General features: G+C 43.9%; 1 protein-coding gene across 1 annotated transcript; it reads left to right on the forward strand.

Moving 5' to 3' along the window:
• The first annotated feature begins 19761 nt into the window (after nucleotides 1-19761).
• CITED2 (Cbp/p300 interacting transactivator with Glu/Asp rich carboxy-terminal domain 2) lies at nucleotides 19762-20533 on the forward strand. Its single transcript, XM_062488906.1, has one exon. It carries the CDS (start codon nucleotides 19771-19773, stop codon nucleotides 20485-20487), a length of 717 nt encoding a protein of 238 aa, XP_062344890.1. The 5' UTR covers nucleotides 19762-19770; the 3' UTR covers nucleotides 20488-20533.
• Nucleotides 20534-21002: the final 469 nt, after the last annotated feature.

Here is a 21002-nt window from a genome sequence, read left to right on the forward strand (position 1 = left end):
CTGAGAATTATTTAGTTTGGAAAAGACCTTTCTCAAAAGAGTATTAGAAAAATTAGTAATTAAAAATGCCAAATACATACAAGCATGAAACACACATTTTTATTGCCAAAACAAAGTTCTTATTATAGAAACCAATTATTAAGCTATACAATGCTTCAAATTTTATGAACTAAATCTACAAATTAATTGAGTGCCTAGCTCCAAGTTTAGGTGCCTCAGGTTAACATTGCAGCAGTATGGCAACTCACAGATCCTGTTTATACTTGAGGGCAGAGCAGGAGATCAACAGGTAAGCACACACTAGGCTGTGAAGCTGCCCACAGCCCTACCAGATCCCCACTCTCTGCTGGAAATCTCACATTCAGCATTTGGTGGGGAAGGTTAGGAGGGTGCAGCAGTGTCAGGGCACACAGCAGAATGAGATGTATTGGGAAATACATTCTGAAGTCTCCTCTCTGCCTGATTCATTGAAGGAACTTGGACCTATACTCCTCTTTCTCCAGGAATTTGTCAAATGTCAAAGCCATTCAGTGTTTTGGGAAAAAAAAATCAGTCTCAACTGTCCCACTATAGCTGCTTCACTTTGCACATTTCTTAGAACACACACATGAATCTGAGTCTCCCGTGTGACCACCTTAACTAGCAGGTTAGTTTCACAGGCTCTGATTCCCACTGAGGAAGAATAACTTCAGTAGGAGGTACTTGCTCAAAAATGTGCTGTGGCCTCAGATATTGGAAATGTATGCTCATATATGGTTCCAAATCAGGCTAAAGACAAACACGGTCTGAGTATTTGCCTGCTATTTTGCATTCTCCAAAAAAAATAAAATAAAATTTCTCTATCCTAACATGTGACACACTGGTTTTCAAGGGATTTCATACTGCTTCATGGGAAATTATATATGGAGTGAACTCCACCAAATATTCTGATGAGAAAGAGTACATCATCCCAGAATTGTGGAACTGAGGCCCAACCAAACTATGCATTGAACCAGAGAAGCAACTTTTTGGTCTGAGCACCAAAAAGCAAGGGGGAAGAAAAGGACAAAGAAGTGCTGGTCAGACCTTGAGCAAGCTAATCATGAGCAAGCTAATTAGTTCTTCACAAAATGGTATAGAAAAGAACTTGCATACAAACAGTGTAACAGCCAGTTTGGGAGTCACCTTAGGTATGGGTAAATATACTATTTGGTAAATATTCCCTGAGCACACCAATCCACCTCCAGAATAATCTTACTTCCTACCAGCCCCAGCTCAGGAAACTCCTGTGATTGCAACAGTAAAAGGTTATCTTGTGTATCAGTGTACCATCTTCATCTTTAAAAGCTGCCCAAACAAGAACGTGTCAGCAGCCTTCCACTAGCAATAATTTGGTTGTGAATAAACAGGAAAATTTAACCCAAGCCTGGCCTGAGCAACACAAACCATTTAGTGACAAAGGTTTAGGTTCTCTGCACTTAACCTTTCCCAAAATAAAGGAATAAATGCCCTTACACCTTTGACCAACACAGCCTAGTGCCAGTTCACAAGCGTCTCCTAACACATGGAAAGCCCCATGCTGCACATACCAGGCAGCAACAGCAAGAGATGTGCATCTTCATGATCCATATTCCAGTCTTCTTGGGACTGGGGATTGTTAACAGTGCTTTATGAGTGTGTACCTGGTCATAAAAAAATTAAATCATTCTCAAATGTCTGTTCTTTCCCTGCCAAGAGCATTATAATCCACATGGAAATGACATCTGCTCTGAGGTCACTTTCCTGGAGAACACCATCTTGTGACAACCCTCACTTTAAATTTGGGCTTGTCTACACATGGAGTTGTTCCTGATTAATTGTTCTTGGTTAATGACATGTGTGGCCACTGCATCCCCATGCTGCACTGCTCAGAAATAGCTCTAACTGTAAACGAGCCCTCATTCACAGTAGGAGTGCTAACGAGATCAGGAGGAATGGCCCTGCCCAGCACTTCTTGGGACAGACACTTCTTAAGCAACACAGTGTAAGACCTTCCTCAGGCAAGGCTCCAGCCACAAGACACCCTCAGAATATACACCTAACAGGATGTAAAACACAGTCCCAGGTACTTTTCTAAAAGCCAGTGATTTAGGTGGATGCTCTCAAGTAAATATTCACTGTTCTGACGGACAACCCTGCCCTCACAGAACTGGAGGATCCATAGGAGTTAGTCCTAGACTTGTCCAAGCTTTGCTGATTTTGTTCAAGCAGCAAAGAAAGGGGCTTCAGCTGACTGCCTGCAGCAGATGAGGCAGCACTTCCCTCAATACCAACCCCCAAACTCCTTTATTCCTTGGTAGCCACTGAATCTTGCAGATTCCTTCCTTCTTTGGTGTGGTTTTAAGCTCTCATTCTCGCTTGAATTACCTTATATCCACATATTTCTGATGCAAAGAGACATCCTTCTTTCTCAACAAGTTTAGGTTTGGTTTGGTTTCCCCTCCAAGTTTGTTCAATTATATATTATTATAGAGAGCCATACCATTTTTACTCCAAGTGCCACAATTCGAAAGTACTTTCTTAAACAATTATTTACTGGTTTTGTTTCTGCTGAGCACCTACACTCAATTCTGTCAGTGAACAGAATTTAAAGAATAATTCCCAGCAGAAGTTATTAAACCAAGATCATCTAAGCACTTCAGTTTTCCTATTTATATGCACAAAACTAAAGGAGTACTTGCATTTTCTAACCAAGACAAAACCTATTTTGATAGCGATCGTATCTGCTGAAACTTTATTTCCAGGTTTTATCTTAAAATATTTTTATTTTTATAATGATTCGAAACCTGAACATTTAGTTTTACAGCCATTAATAATCATAATAAAAAAACCTGTTAATGTAAACCAGTGTGTTATTACCTACCTTTCCTTCTTTTTTAAAAATCTTATTTGCTAAGTTTTGGGTGTTTAGCTTTTCTGGTTTCTAGGGAGGGGTGAGTGCAGATGGGGGTTTAACTGCCTGTTTATTTCATCTGGAAAATGATATGTCTGTTGTTAGATGTGGCTTTGGAATTCTCTTTTAACAGTATATCACTTGTTTTAGACCAGGTGTTGACTGGTCAAATTACAGGAACATGAAGCATAATTTGTACTTGTCACAGAGGCAGCCTTTTCTTAAAGGCATTAAGTACTGTCTTTTTCACCTGATTCAGTGAAAAGATATCTAAATGTGTGGTGGGCAGTTACACCCTCTCAATGTGCCTCCACCCACATCACCCTGCGAATGGTGCTTTGTTATCTCGGCACTGGAATCATGCTGGACCCAGCTGGAAAAGAGGCAAAGAAAGTGATGTGGGAGGGGCAGAGCTCTTAGAAACCATTCCTGGTTTTGTAAATAGGAAAAAGCAATTTTAATTCAAGATGATGTAGTTTCCAAGTGATTAAGCCAGAGAGAAAGATGATTTATTTTTCCAGTGGAATTGGAAAAGGCTTGCAGGGAGTCACTAATGCACTCATGGGTCCAAACTGCCAGACAGAGGGGCCTAACACTATATTCCTAAAATGTCAGACTAAGTTTATCGTTAGCCACTAATTTGACACTATAAGCACAGATAAGACATTCGAAAGTATTGGTATTGAGGCCCCTTTATTTCCAATTCGAGCAGTTTGGGGAAAATTCACACGAAGTTTAGTCCCATCCCCTGAACTGAGCATGTGTGGCTCCAGAGATTTCCAAGTTGTTCAAGGGCTGCATTACAGGCTTGGACCATCACCAGCTGTCAAAGTGGTTTTGGTGTGTGAGCAGACAGAAACTTCTGGTTTAGTTTCTCTGAAAAGAAACAAAATTTAGTTAGCTCATACCAAAAACACTTTGCAGACTAAACCAGAGCTCTGTAAGTGGAGACAACTGGGGAAATAACTTCAAAACTGCATTGTGCTCCAACCTAGAATACCATGCACAGCCTCAGGCACCTGAAAAAAGAATCTTGATTTCCAAAGCAGCCACGTGATTTACTGCTTACCTTACAAAACAAAAACATAACATTAAGATACATAACAACGGCCAATTAATTTTTTTTAAAGTCTCATACAATAGAAATATTGAAGTCTCATCTATTCTTTCTAATGCCTCGCATGATAAATTACTGTATTAGAACTCCTAAGCTGTGTTTAGAACAGGGAATGGGAAGCCAGATATTCAGGCCAAAAGCTACAAAGGTCTAAGGCACCAAGCAGCTGTGTAGATGGCCAGCTCACATTGAAATCACTCAAGCACAGTGAGGTGCCTAAATAGCATTGTGCCTCCTGTCTCCTTCTCCACCAAATAAACTAGGTCAAATAATCTTTAGATTTCTGGGGTTAGACTAATGGATCTTTGCTCAGACAGTTATATAATAATTTTGCACTTCAAATGCAAAAACAACTGACAGACTTTCAGACCATAGATAAACTAATAATACACTGCACTTTTAGTTTGTTATTCAAGGGATGTTACATGACGGGGGATTGATTTTGCAGCTATTGCACTTGAGCAGCTCCCATTTGGGGCAATGAGCACTTGTGTGGGAAGAACTGCTGTGGAAGCAGTCCCCATAATGCACTTATTGACAAGATTAATCCTCAGTTTTCCTTCAAAGTGATTGTAAACTGCATCACCATTCCAGTGATGTTAGATGGTTTCTGTGTATTTTCCCATATGGTTTTAGCAAGAAGTTTTAAAAAGTTATATGGCAAAAGCTTGATTAAAAAGAAAATAAAATCCCTAAATTGGGTCATATGTAGGACATTCCTCTTGGTAATCTCTCTGTATTATAGAACAGCCTCACAATTTAAATAGAAGTCAACCCAATTTACAAAATTGGATTGGACAAAACACTAGAGAACATGTTACAGTATAGGGAGTCATCATGCATACACAGTGCAGATGCACTGCTGAATGACCTAACTTGCCCATTTGCATCTCTAATTTCTATGATATAATCTCCATTCCACACTGCAATTATTAGAGAAATAAATTAATTTCTTGGTTTCAAGGAAGTTGGTAGAGGAATAGAGGGGTGAAGAAAGGAAATCGAATTTTGCAGCGCTGTGATTCCAAAAATAATTCAGAAAAGAAAAGTCCTGTAGAAGAGGGTAGAAAGTTATGGAAGAGAATTGAGATTCAACATGCTTTTAAAAACTCTGCATTGCTAGCATAGTGGCAACAAAGTTACTCCTTGTTTCTATTGCATTCCTACTGTTTTGTTCTTTTCCACTCTTCTTTGCCATTTGTTTTTATATTTACTGTTCCATATACCAATTAAGAATTCTTAGCAGGTCTTCCAAGCAGTAGAAATTTAAATTAGATTACAAAAAAGAACCTCAAAAGCAGAATGAGATTTTAAATGGATCATTGAAACTAACTGCAAAATTCTTTTATCAGAAGGGGGGAAGGTAATACATTTTAAGAGTGCCTTAAAATTAATCCAAAATGAGTGTCACTTATTTTCAGTGCGTCAGATTTGGAAGGTCTACTCTGAGGTTAATGTGAAAGTGAATGTAAAAATATTTTAAGCTTTTTATACGCCAAACTAGAATACCATGAAATGAAAACTTTAGGAAACCAAGGTGATATCAACAGTACCAGCCATATAGTAAGTACAGTGCTGTAAAGTATATTCCATTTATGGAACTGAATTGGGGTGCAAGTTGCTCAGGGTAAGAGTTGCTGCTTCTCCTTCTGCCACATGGAATAGTAAGAAAGGTACCCAGCTGTACATTTCTTGGAATCTGCAGTTGTTCCATGCAGTTGCTCTCTGTTGTATAAGCTGGCAAAGTAGGTGGTCCAACCTTTCCCCAACAATACCAAACTCCCATCTTTGCCTCCAGCCCCGTGCTGGCATGATGGTCATGTTGACCAGAATCACAGCTCATTTAGCCACATTTAAACCTGTTATTTTTCACTAGCAAAAGCCAACAAGTAGTAAGCAAGGCAACCTTTGAAAATTGCAGTGTCTGCTGTTTGGGATGCAGTGGCCTTGTCTGCACCAGTGTTTTTTTCTGGAGTCTCTGAGGACTGACAAAGCTGGTCGAACTCCATCAGTATCAGAGATGCCGAGTGCACAGCCACAGATGGAGCTCCCTAGACAGTGACTCTCACCTCCATCCACATTGCCAAAGGTTAAACAGGAACTGTGCCCCACCCATTACCAGTGCTTCACAGTCAGTGAATTTAAAAAAAGTAAAAAAAAAAATAAAAAAAATAAACACCCACATCAAATCCCCTTAAGGAAGAAAGTGTGTCCCTTCCTGTGAAAGGCCTCAATTTCAAAGAATCTCTGCTCTTGGGTGCTGCACCACTTCCCACACACTGTCACAAGTCTTTAGTACTTGGTGCCGTTATTTTCTGCCACCAGGTGATCTCAAATCCTTTCTTTTTTCTAAGTAATTTTCCATTCCCCACACCTATGAAGAAGTGTTTAATAAAGGTGATTCACCTAAAGCTAGGTGGTCTCTGCGCACAGTTTTGGCTTGTTCCCAGCAAAGGGACTCACCATGTAGGACCACAACTCCATGTTGACAGTTCCCAGCTCATGGGCACACCATGACAAGCCTGCTCCAAATGCCAAAATGCACAGAGCCACCTGCCCAAAAGGCACGGCAGCAAGGCACACTCAGGCTGGTGCTGCTAGCCAAGGTGGTGGCCAGCAGAGACAAGCTCTGGAGGGGAAAAGAAGCCCATGCTTGTGATAGACCAGCTGTCTGAGAGAAGCCTCTCCTGCAGGCAAAACAGGAACCTGAGGAATTTTCCTGAGGAACAAGGTAGCAGATGCTGATCAGACAGTACCAAATTTAGTGACACAAACATGGGATTATAGGGTTAAAAGTGAACCCTCAGCAAGCCCCAAAATGGAGTGTGGGTATGTGGATGCATCATTGCTGAGGAAACTTCATTTCTCTACCTTTTTTTCTTCAGCTCCTGAGTGGCTGAGTGAACTGTTTCTGCAGAAATTGCTACTTGTACGAAACACAACAGCCTGCTGAAATAGATTTAGTTTATAAAGTAGCTCCCCATCACAGCAGTACTGCAGTAGTACAGACCTGAAAGTCACCTGTGCAGAACACTGAAAAAACAACATAGCAGCATAAATCTTCTGGGTCAACAAACAGAAGTTTGTGAAAAGAAAGAAGGCTTTGATGTCCCCTACTTGGATTTTGAGCAATTTTGTGACATGGTAATGGGGAACCAGGGGATGTTACTTAAACAGTGCAAAGGCTTTGAAAAAAGAGTGTTCACAAAAGGCTACTAAGGAAAGCCAGTTGTCAGAAGAAGAGTGGCTAACAACCTGCTAGTCATGGATGCAAATCCACTTAGGGGATAGCAGGCAGGGGCAGAGCAGGAATAATTGCTTGGTTCTCTTCACAGCATTTAAGTAGTGGGGTGCCTCTAGAATCAATACAAACAGTGGCATTGTTTAATGTACTTTATGAGGTCCTACTAGAAAAGCTGGATCCGTAAGAGCAGTGGGCAAGACAAGGCTGGTGAGACACCTTGGTAAGCCTTGACAACACTAAGTAACTGAGTAATGCATCAACAAAGGGAATGCAGTGTAGATGAGTGCACAGTAATGCACCTTGGAAGGCATGATTTAAACTACTCATATACACAGATGGGTTTTGAATTAATTGTAACCTTTCAATAAAAAGACTGAGGCATCAGCATGGACAGCTTAATGAAGATGTCTGCTCAGTGTGCTGCAGTGGTCAAACCCAGAAAATAAGCTGTAATAAAAAAATGGATGACAAAAGATACTGTAACATGATTATATAAAAGCATTCACAGAAAATTTCAGTTATCCAAACTCAGAGGGATGCAGAAGAGAAACCTGCCTAGAGAATAAACCAAATGAACCTGTAGAGGTCAATCATGCCAAGTGCCACTTATGTCCTGAGTTACTGACTGCAGTGCATCCTAGAATCTCAGCACCTCAACTGAGCAGATTGATGACTTTTAAAGAAAGAGTACATGAAACCTTGTTCAGTGAAGGATGGAACAGATGTGGCACATGGCATGCTTGTGTACCTGGTTCATAATAAGGAAACATGTAAAAGGATACGGTCTCTTAATGTAGCCTGTAACTAATTGGTAGAAAACTGGTCATAAACAGTTAGTGTGGTAAATAGCTTTGTTTACCACCAAAACCGAGGAGACTTATACATAAAAAAAGAAAGGAAACATGGCTTCTCTGCTCATGTAAATAGAGTCAGTCCATTAACTGTTGTAATCAGGCAAACTGATTATACAAGCCACGGAGGTACCATTTCATCACTTGTACAGAAAATAAAAATGACAAGAGCCTTCAATTTCCAGTGTTCAAGAGTCAGCAGGGTTAAGATAGAAACCCCTCAGATTTATGCCTCCGCCAGTGATGATATAGCTGGTGTGTTGCTTTATATTAAAGTTTTGTCCTCTCAGTTGCACAGTCATAAGGGAATCCTTCCTCAGGTATTGTTGAATGCCAGATGCATCATGAGTTCTCTAGGAGATATTAATGTTGGCATTGCTAGTTAGGCAGATACTGAACTTCATGTACCAGCAGCTTTTCCTGTGCTATGAATACCTGTGTTCAGGCAAAATATATGTGACTGAATTTCATAGCTTTTAGCTATTTGTTCTTCCTGAAATCAACGTCCCTTGTTCTGTGCAAAAAACAAAAAAAAAAAAACAAAAAAAAAAACCACTGAGCAAGGGATTGCTAGCCATAATACATGAGAAGCAATATGATAGTTTAAAATAGCATTCGTCAGAGCTATACACTGAATTTAAGTCGGTGTTAGTCACAGAACATTTTATATTTTATTTTATTCTGCAAGACTTAATATAATATCCAAGACAATATTATATTCAAAATAATAATAATAATAATAATAATAATAATAATAATAATAATAACAATAAGTCAACTATCCTGGAGAATTTATACATGAAGGACAATGAAATGTTCAAAACACTGCAAACTGTTGGGAGTTTTGCCCTTAAATATGAAGAATTATAGAAAATCTGTAAATGAAAATACAGAGTGGTGGATAGTCCTCAAACTCTTGGAGGAGTAAAAACAATAATCCTCTTCCCACCCTGGTATGGGAATGGTGGAGGGGGGAGGGGGATTGGAACTGCAGGCAACCTCACTAAAGTACAAGTGCAGGTCAACCTTCAGCCTTGGAGGAAACATTTTTCTTAAGATCTTGAAGACAGCTTCAGATGGATGCAAGAGCCCTAACACATATTCGTGCTATCACTGAACACCTTCCATACCAGAGTAAATTATATGATGTTTGGTTTATCATGTATGGGCATTATAGTGAGGGAAGTTGTTGGATTTAACATTTTCTAAATGAATGGAAATTGGTTATTGGGGTGTCAGAGTCTGGAGGGAAAAAAGAGGCAGTGGATGTGGTTATGTAAAGAAGTTGTCCAAGAACCTAACTTCACTGTGATTGATAGTATGTTGCTGGACTGCTGCCATTCACCCTGTGAGAGATTTGGTGGGGGGTGTTGCACATAGCTGCAGGAAATGGGCTATTTGGAAGGAAAATTGCAATGATCTTCCTGGACAAGAGCTATGAGGATTGAAAGTTTGCAGGGATAATTCATCCTGGAGCAGAAAGGAAGCAAGAGCCTCCAAAGAGTCTTGCAGAGGTAATTGGTAAGAGGCACTGGGAGTGGAATATTTAGGACACAGGGAAGGCAGAGGAGAGGGGAGAATTTTGTCCTGTTGCTTGGGTGGGACTAACACAAGGTTATTGGAAGGGTTGCCTTTTGGATGAGATTAAAAATGCCAAGAGTGGATACTGCCTACACTGAAGTCAGGGATGGTAGTGACTATTTCTACTGACATTAAGGTGGCCAGAGCCCCACTCATGAACTGAAATAAATGCAGAAAACTAGGATAGCTGTAAAATGCTTTGATGTCAAGTATCTGCAGTCACAGTAGTGATTCTGAGGCATTAACCCAAAAGGATGTCTGATAGGCATTTCCTAGGAGAAAGGTATCATTTTTTTTCCACTTTTACAGAGAGATAAACTGAGGTCTATGTAGGACTTGGAGAAGGAGAAAGGAATTCGGGTGCTTAAGTCTGATTTTAATTACACTGCTGGATCTGGGAGAGAGGAGAGAACAAATACCCTGGCTCCTGGCCTTTTGATGAGACCACTGCACAGCTATTAAAGGACTTGTTTTCCTTTCTGATTACATTTGACCATTTAAATCCATTTAAGCTTCTACTCTAAAAGGAAAAGAGTGCATGCTCAATTCTGGAGTAATTAGGTAATGTTGGTATTATGCTCTGATGCTGTGAAGTGCTAATTTATGTAAAAGGCGAGTAGCAGTATTATTAGTGCTTGAGTATGATATCATCAGGCTGACACATAACAGCAAAGTGTGAAAAATTACATACATCTGCTGTGCCTTCCTAAAAACAACTGAAAACAAAAATAATCAATTGGAAAAAAAAAATGATGGTGTAGTTTGCAACACTCATAAAGATACGTCTGATAAGAAAACAGAGTGTGTATTTCCAAATAAGGGGCTACCAAACTTGAGTTTTGAGTAGTTTCAGGAAATATAAACTATTTTGAATATTTACATTTCTTTGTTTCATTATTTTTCAGGGGTTTGACTAACTTACTGTACATATTTTAGAGCAAAACTTAAAATGTACTAGAATCGAGTCTATTGTTTCCAAATCCTAGGGCCCACGAAACAGCTACTTACACAAATGGAAACAACATTTGCTGGTGCCAACCAAAATGAAAGGCTGAAGGAAAGCAGGAAGTAATCCACATAGAAAGTGTGTAACTAATCTTGAGAAGGACAGCAGCAAGGCTCCTCTGCAGCAAGCATTCAGGAAGGGAGAAGCACAGATAGGCATCTTCTACACTGAGAATGGTCTGTCTGAGCGAGATTAACCCTTGCCACAGAAAACAAAGATAACCTATCATGTTCCAGAGAATGGAACATTCTTTTCACTTCACAATGTGAAGTGTTGGATTGAGATGAGACCAAATTTGAAATATAAAGCCTCAAAAACACAGTTTTGCAGTAAAAAGGTCCTCAACTAAAGAAAGACAGTGAAAATCCACTGATATGACAGGGCAGATTGGAACAATTCCCAGATTCTTCATCCTTGTAAAAAATAAACCACTGGAGAAGGTGTATGCAAAGTAAGTTGCCTAAAATGACAAACAAGATGAGAAGGTTTATTGCTTCCAAATTCTCCTGAACCTGCAGCATATTTCTAAAGGCCTGGAATAGATGGTGCTGCCATTACCACACAGTACACACATTATAATTATTTAATTTAGGAGAAGAACATAATGAAATCAAAGGAGAAAATGTAACTGAAACTGCAACTGTCTGCTGACAATGTATGACATGTGACACCAACACCACAGCTGCTTGTAACCCTTATCATCAAGAGGAGGACTAGACTACTTCTCTATTTCTTTAAATAAAAATTTAAAGTCGTAAAGTTGCTGGAGAAGCCTTGACCATAATAATTGTATGGAACAACTACTTTCCTACATCCTACAACACCATATTTGCACACACTTGTTTGCTGTACAGAACTCTTGTAGTCCCATGAAAGTCAGTATTTCTCATGTGATTTAGAGAGATTCTGCTGCATGTGATACTGCTAGGTCCAATAAGCATATCCAGTGTACATACTTATCCATATCTAAATTGGTGTTCAGCATTGCAACAGAACATTTCTCTTATATAATAATCATTATGCTAATTTTACTAACACTTTCTTCAAGTCAGAAATGTTGAACTCTCAAAGACAGTCTGGACTTAATCAGTGGAATAATATAATTATATATTTAATTGGGTATTATTAAATCCCAGGCCAGAAACTCAAACAGATCAGTGTCTTAAGTGGACTGTTGTGCTATAAAGATGTGATCACATGAAAATCCAGTCCCAAGTAGAGACAGTTGCTGGATGTAAGTTGTGTCAATTTGATCAGCTGGTGGTCTGAGAAGTTAAGATTTTGTCAGCCTTACTCATACTGAGATCTTACTTCTTGCATAGCCTCACACACTTAAAATAGAATGTTGCTCTTCAGGCTCAAGAGAGTAGGGTACTGTGTGAAAGGATCTGTCCAAAAAAGTGACTGTTAACCATGTGTATCAGTGTATCTGTATTGAGCCCTATATTTGTAACCATAAATCTTTTTTGGTTGCTTTTAGCATTCCAGTTCATTCTAATAATAAATATCAATTATTAGGTGGACTTCAAATAAATTACTTGTCAACTACCAATTCAATTAACTACAGAATATATGCAACAAATGCTTTAGGTGTACTCATCCAGGTCTAACACATACTTAGAAGTATGCACACTGCTTTCTAATAATTTTTAATTAAATAAAGCATCTCATTCTAAAAAAATTTGTAATGTCTTTCTTGACCCAAGTAGTATTAGTATGTGGCTTGGTCTCCAAATGAAAAAATTATTTGTTCATATAGCCTAGCCCTGGTGACCACTTTCCACCTCTGTGCTGTATTTGAAGCTTGCGTTATTCAGTTTACTACAGAAGCTGCCTCTGCTTTGTCAAGAGCACCTGAATGTTCCCTTTTGTTACTTCTGGTTCCCGCTGATACCAAAACATAAAGAGTAGTGAAAAGGTCTGTGTTGGGGATCTGTGTGACAAAGTACGAACAGAATGATGCTTGATTCACTGTTTGCTTATGTGTGTGTTTTTCAGTATATTTACATCCTCTTGTGCCTCTTCAGGAAATAATGTTTTTTAATAAGTTTTCCTATTTTTTGCAGAGTTACTTTTTCAAAAAGAGATACTGCAATAGTTTAAGGTTTGTTAATTGTAATACATATTTACTTTTTGTTGTGAAATAGAATTAGGAGTAAAAGTAAAGCAGGCCTAAAACTTGAAAAGGGAATATAGAAAAAAACTTTATTAACAACACAAAGAACAATAATAATAAATTCAGAACAGATTTTCAGACCAGTTCTTCTTTCCCACTTTGTTACAGCTTAAGAACATACAGGGACACTTCAGTGAATTCCTTACTAAAATAATCTTTTTCAGTTCACTTTAGGGAGAGAAGTTTCTTTTTGTTTAGCTATAAGGATCTTTTACCAAGAGAGGAAATCACCAGTTCTCTCTTGACTCCACTTTTTCATGATTAACAGCCGCCCAGGATGTGCTATCATGAATTTCCTCCCACTTCACAGTCTTTTCAGAACTGAGTTGCGGGCCATGTTAAAAAGTCACGGGGTATTACTTTTAAGGATGAGCTACTCAAAAGCAAAAGTTCTCTTCAGTTCACTTCTTTCTGTTCATACTTCATTCCCAGGAACAGAGATCCCCCTCTTTTCCTCAGGGCAAAGGATTCTTCAAACACTTTACACCTTGCTCCACCCCCATGTCTTTCTCTTTTTTTTCATGGTTTAAAGGCATTTCTTCGTGAAGTACAGTCCACCCCTATAACTTACAAAAAGATATTCCAGCCAACCTTCATGGCGTCTCCTCATTCTCCTTCCATTTAGAAACTTAGCTTTTACTTTATTAACTTCAGGGTAACTTTTCTAGTTTTTTCCTCTCAACCAAGGAAAGATGAAAGTCTGTCAGTCTTATTTGAGCAATGGGAAAAAAAAAATTAAAATCTCACACAGAAGTTGCAGGGGCTGTGCCAGGCCACGCCGGAGGGGCAGGACGAAAACCGCAGAGTCCACGCAGAGGAGAAATGGGTGCCAAGGCCGTGTGTCCATGGCTTTCCCCCGGCGCTGCCCGCCCCCAGCTCCAGCCGCAGCCCGGGGGTTCTCCCTCTGCCCTGCCCAGCACACAAAGCCCTGGGGGCTCTCCCGAACCGGGCCCGGCTGCCTCCCCCCAGCCCGTGAGGGCGGCCGGGCGGGGCCCCCCGAGCCACGGGAACACCGGGAAAAGGGGAGAATCCAGCAATGGGCTCCGCTCCCCTTGGCCACTGGGACCCCTGGTTAAAGACGGGGCCCAGCAGCCTCCGGAGCCGCTCCCGCCAGGGAGGGAAGGGATCCGAAGGGATCCGGGCCAGGCCGGGGCCACACCGTAAGAGGCCAGAAACGCAAGAGAGCTTCCCCGGGCTTTACTTGCTTCAAATGGGATTCACCGAGCGAACCGACTTTTCCCATTGGTTTCTCGGGCTGTCAACTAAACCAGCCTCCAATTGGTCCCATCAATCCACAGAGGAAGTTCTCATCGAGAAAAAACTTTCTAGTGTGCCCTCCCCCCAGGGTAAAACCAACACAGATACTTTGCAGTGAAATTACGCTTAAATACTCCTCTCAGCTGTGATCACACAAGTTTGAAAAACTGCACAAAGAGGGCATATATGGGTAAAAAAAATGGAGCTTACCAAGATTTTAACACACGAGTAAGATCATGCAGATAAAGGGTGCAAAGCCACATTCATTATCAAAATAAAATACACTGGCACATTACTATCTTGATCCACCTAACAAAAAAAAAAAAAAAAAAGTGGGTGGGAAGAAAGTAGCACAATTTGCATAGCCTGTATTCCTTAATTTTGACCAGCAATTTTATGTGTACATGTTTGGTTCCTGGCATACCAACAAGAGACACAGGCATATAAAACCCTCTAACATATCCCCTAATGTTTCAAGGAAGTTCCTTGCCCTGGATAACTCCTTTCAGAATGATTTGCTGCTAATAAAACACATGTGTAACCCCAGTTGTCAGCACAGTGACCACCTGCAACCAGCATAGAGATGGTATAGAGACATAGAGATATCCTGTGAAACCTGTCAAAGAAAAAATTAATCCCACACAGACTAATTGAGATTGCACATTCTATGTCTCATTCTGCATTTTCACTGATTTTTTCCCACTAGCCAACTCTAAGGAATACAATACAGATTTGCTTTGACATCACTCCAGTAACTCCTGGTAACAGGCTACCACTGAAATAAATCCTCAGTGGGTCATCTCATCCACACTTGGGCTGCACACCTTTGTGTCAGGTGCAGTACCTCTCTGAGCAGTGGCCTTCCCTGGGATAGCAGATTGTTGAAAAGGGAGGCTAGATGCTCAGCTCTGGGGATTGCCTGGCTAGTGTCTGGACCAACAGAGGGGACCTGTGATGGATTTAGGAAGCTTGTGTCTGATATTGAGCTAAGTAAACTGAGCTAATCTCATGTTTTCTGCCATAGTTTGGACTTCGGGACTGTTCGAACAGCCAAAATTGCCACAGTAATTCCTTCTCACCTGGATACACAGAGGATCTCATGACTAGACTCATGGTTAAACATGTGTCTAATCTTTCCCCTCAATCCCATAAAAATAAGAGGTCTCGAAGTAATACAGAAAACAGAGTTCCCTGTTAATCAAAACTCCAACAGCAAAAAAAACCTTAACTGTTCTTTTCACAAAGGGAATTCCAGGGGGTAATAAAAAGGCATGTAGAGAGACCAAAACAGATTATTCTGCTTCCTGGGTGCCCATCTGGAACAAATTTGTCATTTTTCCTCAGGGTGGGCAGTGAAGCTAGGGACAGCCATCCAGCAAAGAGCTGGGGACCTCCTGCACCAGAGTTCCCTCCTCCATCCCAACTGCCAGGTGCCTCTGGGAAGGGTGGGATTGAAGATAGAGAGTTTTGAGGAGGTCAGATGTGAGAGCAGCCATAAAATCATGGCTTGTCTTCTCAATAGCAGAGTGTCATTTCTACAGAATAGGCACTTCTTCCAGGATATCATTCTAATATAAAATTTCCTATCAGATAACCCTAGCAGCTGTCCTGACCTGCATTTTCCTGACTGTTTTGTGTCAGTGTGGGAGGGAACAGAACAGAAACTCACCTCCACAATCATCTGGGACAGACAAGTTATAGAGAGTTAGGGATTACATTTTCAAAGTTGCAAAAAAAGGATTTGAAGAACCCCATTGGCATGAAATTCATCGCCCTGGGTTTCTTGTTCCAGGGATATACCCCCAATACTCAGCAAGCTTCAACATTTCCAGCAAATATCTGAAAACACACCATCTGGGATTGTCCTTTGTGATTTTCCTTTCCTTCCTTTCACCACGCTCAGCAGACATTCCACTCTGGAAGGAATGAACAAGGCCGCATCTGCAAGCCAGCCTTCCAATCGAAAATGTTAACATTCAACTGAGGGGCCATCTATGTATTTCTTTTCCATTGTTGTGTTTGATACTTCTTAGCTATTTGTCCTAGATGGGCCCTTCAGACACATTCTGCTTTCAACTCTACTCCAATTCTTCACTTGAGAAGCAACTCTGTGAATCCTGCTGCTTTCATTCCCGCCCCTGGCCATCTCTGGCTTTCTCCTGGTATGCAGTGCCCTGCTTTCTTGCTGTCTTGACTGAGGCACCAACTTGTATGCACAAGACTTTGAAGAATATCAGTGAAAATATTTCTTTAAATAACCACGGCTTAGATCAGGAGCGGCAAACAAATGAGATTTGGGGTTTCCTGAGAGCTCAGTGGTGATGGGCTCATGCTTTGTCCTGCATTCCCTTAGCTGCCAGTCACAAGTCTTCCAGCCATTTCCTGGAAAGCAACCAACTGTGTTCCCACTTCACTATGGCCATAAACAATTACAGACTTGCCTTGTCTGGCAGTGCTCTGCTGAGCCTTATCTGGATCCCACTGCAGCCTCTGATGGAGAAAGCACTCTCCCACTGAATTCTTTGTATGTGGACTGTAAATACCTGAAGATATGTTTTGTATGAGTGAAGTGTCATGGAGGCTATGACTTCCCTACTACTGCTTCTGGCAGTCTCAGGCCAATTGTCCATAACTCACTTTGGCAAGCTGGCAGCTTACAGCACCTGAAAGCTGAAAATAGGAAAGGGCATTTGCAGGGTGGTGATACGATGTGTGCTTGGCTTTAAAAAGGATTGCAAATTTAAAGCAGTGGAGAGCAAAAAGGCATACCAGTATCACCATGGATATGTGACATTAAACAAACTACTTGTCATGATACACAGCTGACTACTTGCCAAAATGGAACAGGATCTTCTTATTATTCATTATTTTGTCCTGCTAAACCTGCACACCAACGAGAAGAAAAAATTACAGAAAGGTACTGTCACTTTTCTGACCATCCCTGGCTGTGTCAGAGATCCCCGTTCAGTGACAATTTGTCACATCCATCTACTCACCTGCATTTGAACACCGAAATGTGAAATCATGGTGGGCACCCAACTTAACTGCTGAAGGAAAGGGAGCTCCAGGATAATGTAACTTCCTTGAAGTAGCTCACACTTTTAAAGCTTCATGTGCTCCCAGCACTTTGATTTCACCCCTTTTGTCCCTCACAGCTGGGACCTCAGCCAGGTATTTTCCTGGTATCCCATGTGTGCCCAACCACTGCCACCTGCCCATGTAGCTTTGCCAAAGGATTGCACCAGGCACACAGAGACACCCATCCATCACACCTCAGTGCATCCAGAAGCCCAGTTCTGCCTCCATCTCCAGGAGAGACAAGACAGAGCTAATCATACTTTAAGTTTCACAAGCCCCTGCGGCCAAGTAAGAACCTACCCAAAAGGGAGTTAGACGGTGCCACATGGAGAGCCTCTTGAAGCATCTCATTTGCTTCACCTGTGCCTCCCCAGGGAGGCTCCCTTGCACTGTGGTGCATCCTTGCAAAGAACATGGAGGAGTAGAAACCACATCTCAGCCTACACGATGGCCGTCTTGACCTCATATTCACAATTCCTTGTGGCGGGGGGGAGTGTCCTGCCTATCACTGTCCTCTCCTTGAGCCCGTAGACGGCTCCAAGAAGAACAAACACGGAAGCAGAAACCAGGCAAAGGCACTGTGGAAAAGTGGGCCACTATCCAGCACTTCTCTGTGGCATGCCTCCCCCAGCCCCTCAGCTCTTCCCTGCTACTTCAGCATGGCTGCCCTTCAGAGAGGAGCTGCTGGATGTGGAGCAAAAGGCAGAAGCGCCGGCCTCGGGTGTTGGCGGGGTGGGGGGGCGGGGGGGTGGATGGTGGAGGCTTGGATACGCGTGGTCCTTGCCGGGGCTGTGCAGCGAGGCAGGGCTCTGCCGGGCAGGGGGAGCGATAAGGGACGTGCCCAGCCATGGCACGACTGCCCGTGCAAAGCGTGTGCCCACCCGCAGACCGTGTGTTCTGTTTTTCTTTGCCATTCCAATGAAAACAATCGTAAATAACTGTAATAAATCCCACGCTGGCCAAGGGCAAGAGTGGGTGGGCACTCGCTATGTACAGCCCGGGTGGCAGCGGGGAAAAAAACAGGAGATGGAGGGACGTGGGAAGTGGGGAGCGTGCCGGTATCCCCACGCACACCTCTCGCGTACGGCGCCCGTGTTTGTGGAAAAAGGTGGATTTCGGATCTCGCCTCCGGGAGAGGGGCCGGCCTCAAGGACGCCCACGCGGGTTCTGGGGCCTCACGCCGGCGGATCCGGGCACCTGCACCGCGGCGGCGCCGGAGGGACGGACCTCGCCCTGCCCGGGCAGCGCCGCCGGAGCGCTCAGCCCCACGCGTGTCGGCGGCCGCCGCGCCGCAGCGACACGACCGGACGGGGCGCAAGGGGCAGCGGCGATGCCCGGGCGCAAGGGGCCGGACGGGGCCGTAGGCAGCGGGAGAGCGGCCGCGGGGTGCGCGGGGTGCCGCTCCTGCCGCCCCGCCGCGGAGCCCCGCTTTGTTGCCGGGGGAAGCGCTGAGCGCGGGGTGCGCGGGCGCCTTCCCGAACCCGCCCGGCCCCTTCCCGTGTGTCTCCCAACACGAGTGTGCCCCGCTGCCTGCGCGCGCGCGCTGGGTGTTGGGTGTTTGGGGATTTTTTTTTTTCCCTCTTCTTCCCCCCCTTTTCCCTCCCCCCCTCCCCCCCGCCCCGCTTGCTCCAGGTTTTACTTCTGGTTGCCTGTAAGGGCTTTGCTCCTCCCTTCTGAAATCCTATATTAGCCGCGGCCAGAGCCGTGTAAGGAACACAGCTCATTGTTGGCAAGTGCCGATGCGCCTCGCGGAGGGGCGAGAACCAGCTCCGGGGCTGCGGCAGCGATCGCGGCGCCGGTCACGTCAGCGCCGGGGAGAGGGAGCCGGAGAAGCCCTCTCTATGCTGGGTGACTCTCGCTGACTGATTCCACCGCCACCTTTGAAGGAGAAGAAGAAAGAAGCCGGGAGGTGAGTGCGGCGGTTCTCGTGGCTGGTGCCGGGTGTCCCTTTTGTGTGTAACAGGAAAAACGTGACTGTATAAACACGCGAGGAAAGGTGTTTCTCAGCTGCTTGGCTTCATGTCCTTATCCGTGCATTACCGTATTTTCACCAAAATAATTGGGACTTAATTCGAAAAGTTGCTGACAGCGGCTAGGTGGGACTTGCCAATTCTTTGCTTGTTCCCCGCAAGTTAGCGAGAGTGCCGTGGGAATCCGCTGCCTTCGCGGGCGAAGCCGGGGGGCTTGGGCGGCTCCGGAGCGTGCGGGGAGGCGGCGGCGATGGCCGAATGCGACGCTCCCCGCCGATAGGTAATGCGCGACTCGGAGTAGGAAGGCGCGCTGACCGCCGGATTAGCGGAGGGGACTGGGATTTTCGTGCCGCGGGCTCCCCTTATTTTTCCTTTTGTACTCCGTGGTGGAGCCACTGTAGATTTTTGGGAGACTTTTTTTTAATTCCCTCCACCGGGAAGGAGAGAGGACTGCAGGACCAGCGAAGTAATCTCTGCCAGGGCCAGGCAGATGCAGCTGGTCCGGGAGAGGGTGGCTGGATGTCCGAGGAAGGGTGTATTTTCCTAATGTATTCACACGCTTAACTTTCCAGGTGAGCCATGGCAGACCACATGATGGCCATGAACCACGGGCGATTCCCCGACGGATCCGGCGGGCTCCACCACCACCCTGCGCATCGTATGGGCATGGGGCAGTTTCCCACCCCCCATCACCACCACCAGCAGCAGCAGCCGCCGCAGCAGCACGCCTTCAGCGCCCTGATGGGCGATCATATACATTACGGAGCTGGGAGTATGAACGCGAGCAGCGGGGTGAGGCACGCCATGGGGCCGGGCACGGTGAGCGGAGGGCACCCGGCGGGCAGCATGCCACCCCCCGCCCGCTTCAGCGGCTCCCAGTTCATGGCCCCCGCCGTCGCCAGCCCGGGAGGGCAGCTGAGCGCCAGCATGCAGCTCCAGAAGCTGAACAACCAGTACTTCAGCCACCACCCCTACCCCCACAGCCACTACATGCCGGACTTGCACCCCGGTAGCCACCAGCTGAACGGCGGCAGCCAGCAGCATTTCAGGGACTGCAACCCCAAGCACGGCGGCGGCAGCGGCTTACCGCCCGCCGTCCCCCACGTCCCCGCGGCAATGCTGCCGCCCAATGTCATAGACACGGACTTCATCGACGAGGAGGTCCTCATGTCCTTAGTCATCGAAATGGGGCTGGATCGCATCAAGGAGCTTCCCGAGCTGTGGTTGGGACAGAACGAGTTTGACTTCATGACAGACTTCGTTTGCAAACAGCAGCCCAGCAGGGTGAGCTGCTGATTCATTTAAAACAAACAAAGGACTTTTATCGGTGCGAATGAAAACATTCCCCTAGACACGGTGTCTCACTTTTCAGGGCTTGAAAAGGTGAGAATCTGGAAAGCAGAGTCAACTATGCGCTTGTATAATGTTTTTTTTTTAATCGCTGCCACTTTCTTTTCTTTTTGTAGCTTTGTCACTCACCTCCCCTCTTGTAGTAATAATATCTAGCAAACTCTGCCTTTTTATGTTGGTTGCCCCCCTCCCGACCTCCCTCTCTTAATTTCCTCACAGTAACGTGCCCATAATTCCCACAGTGCTGGACTGTTAGACATTAATTTTGGCAAATTGCTTAATCTTGTGGATTTTGTAAACTATGATTTCCAATGACTTGAACTACATTTCAAATTCTGAGTGAACAGGGAAAAAAATTGCATTAGTTGGTTGCATGAACTTTGAAGGGCAGATACTACTGCACAAAAGCTGCCATCTTGCTTAATTTTTAACTATGCATTGCAGTGCAGACTAATTTTTTT

The sequence above is a fragment of the Cinclus cinclus genome, chromosome 3 (assembly GCF_963662255.1).
Source record: "Cinclus cinclus chromosome 3, bCinCin1.1, whole genome shotgun sequence".
Lineage (NCBI taxonomy): Eukaryota > Metazoa > Chordata > Aves > Passeriformes > Cinclidae > Cinclus > Cinclus cinclus.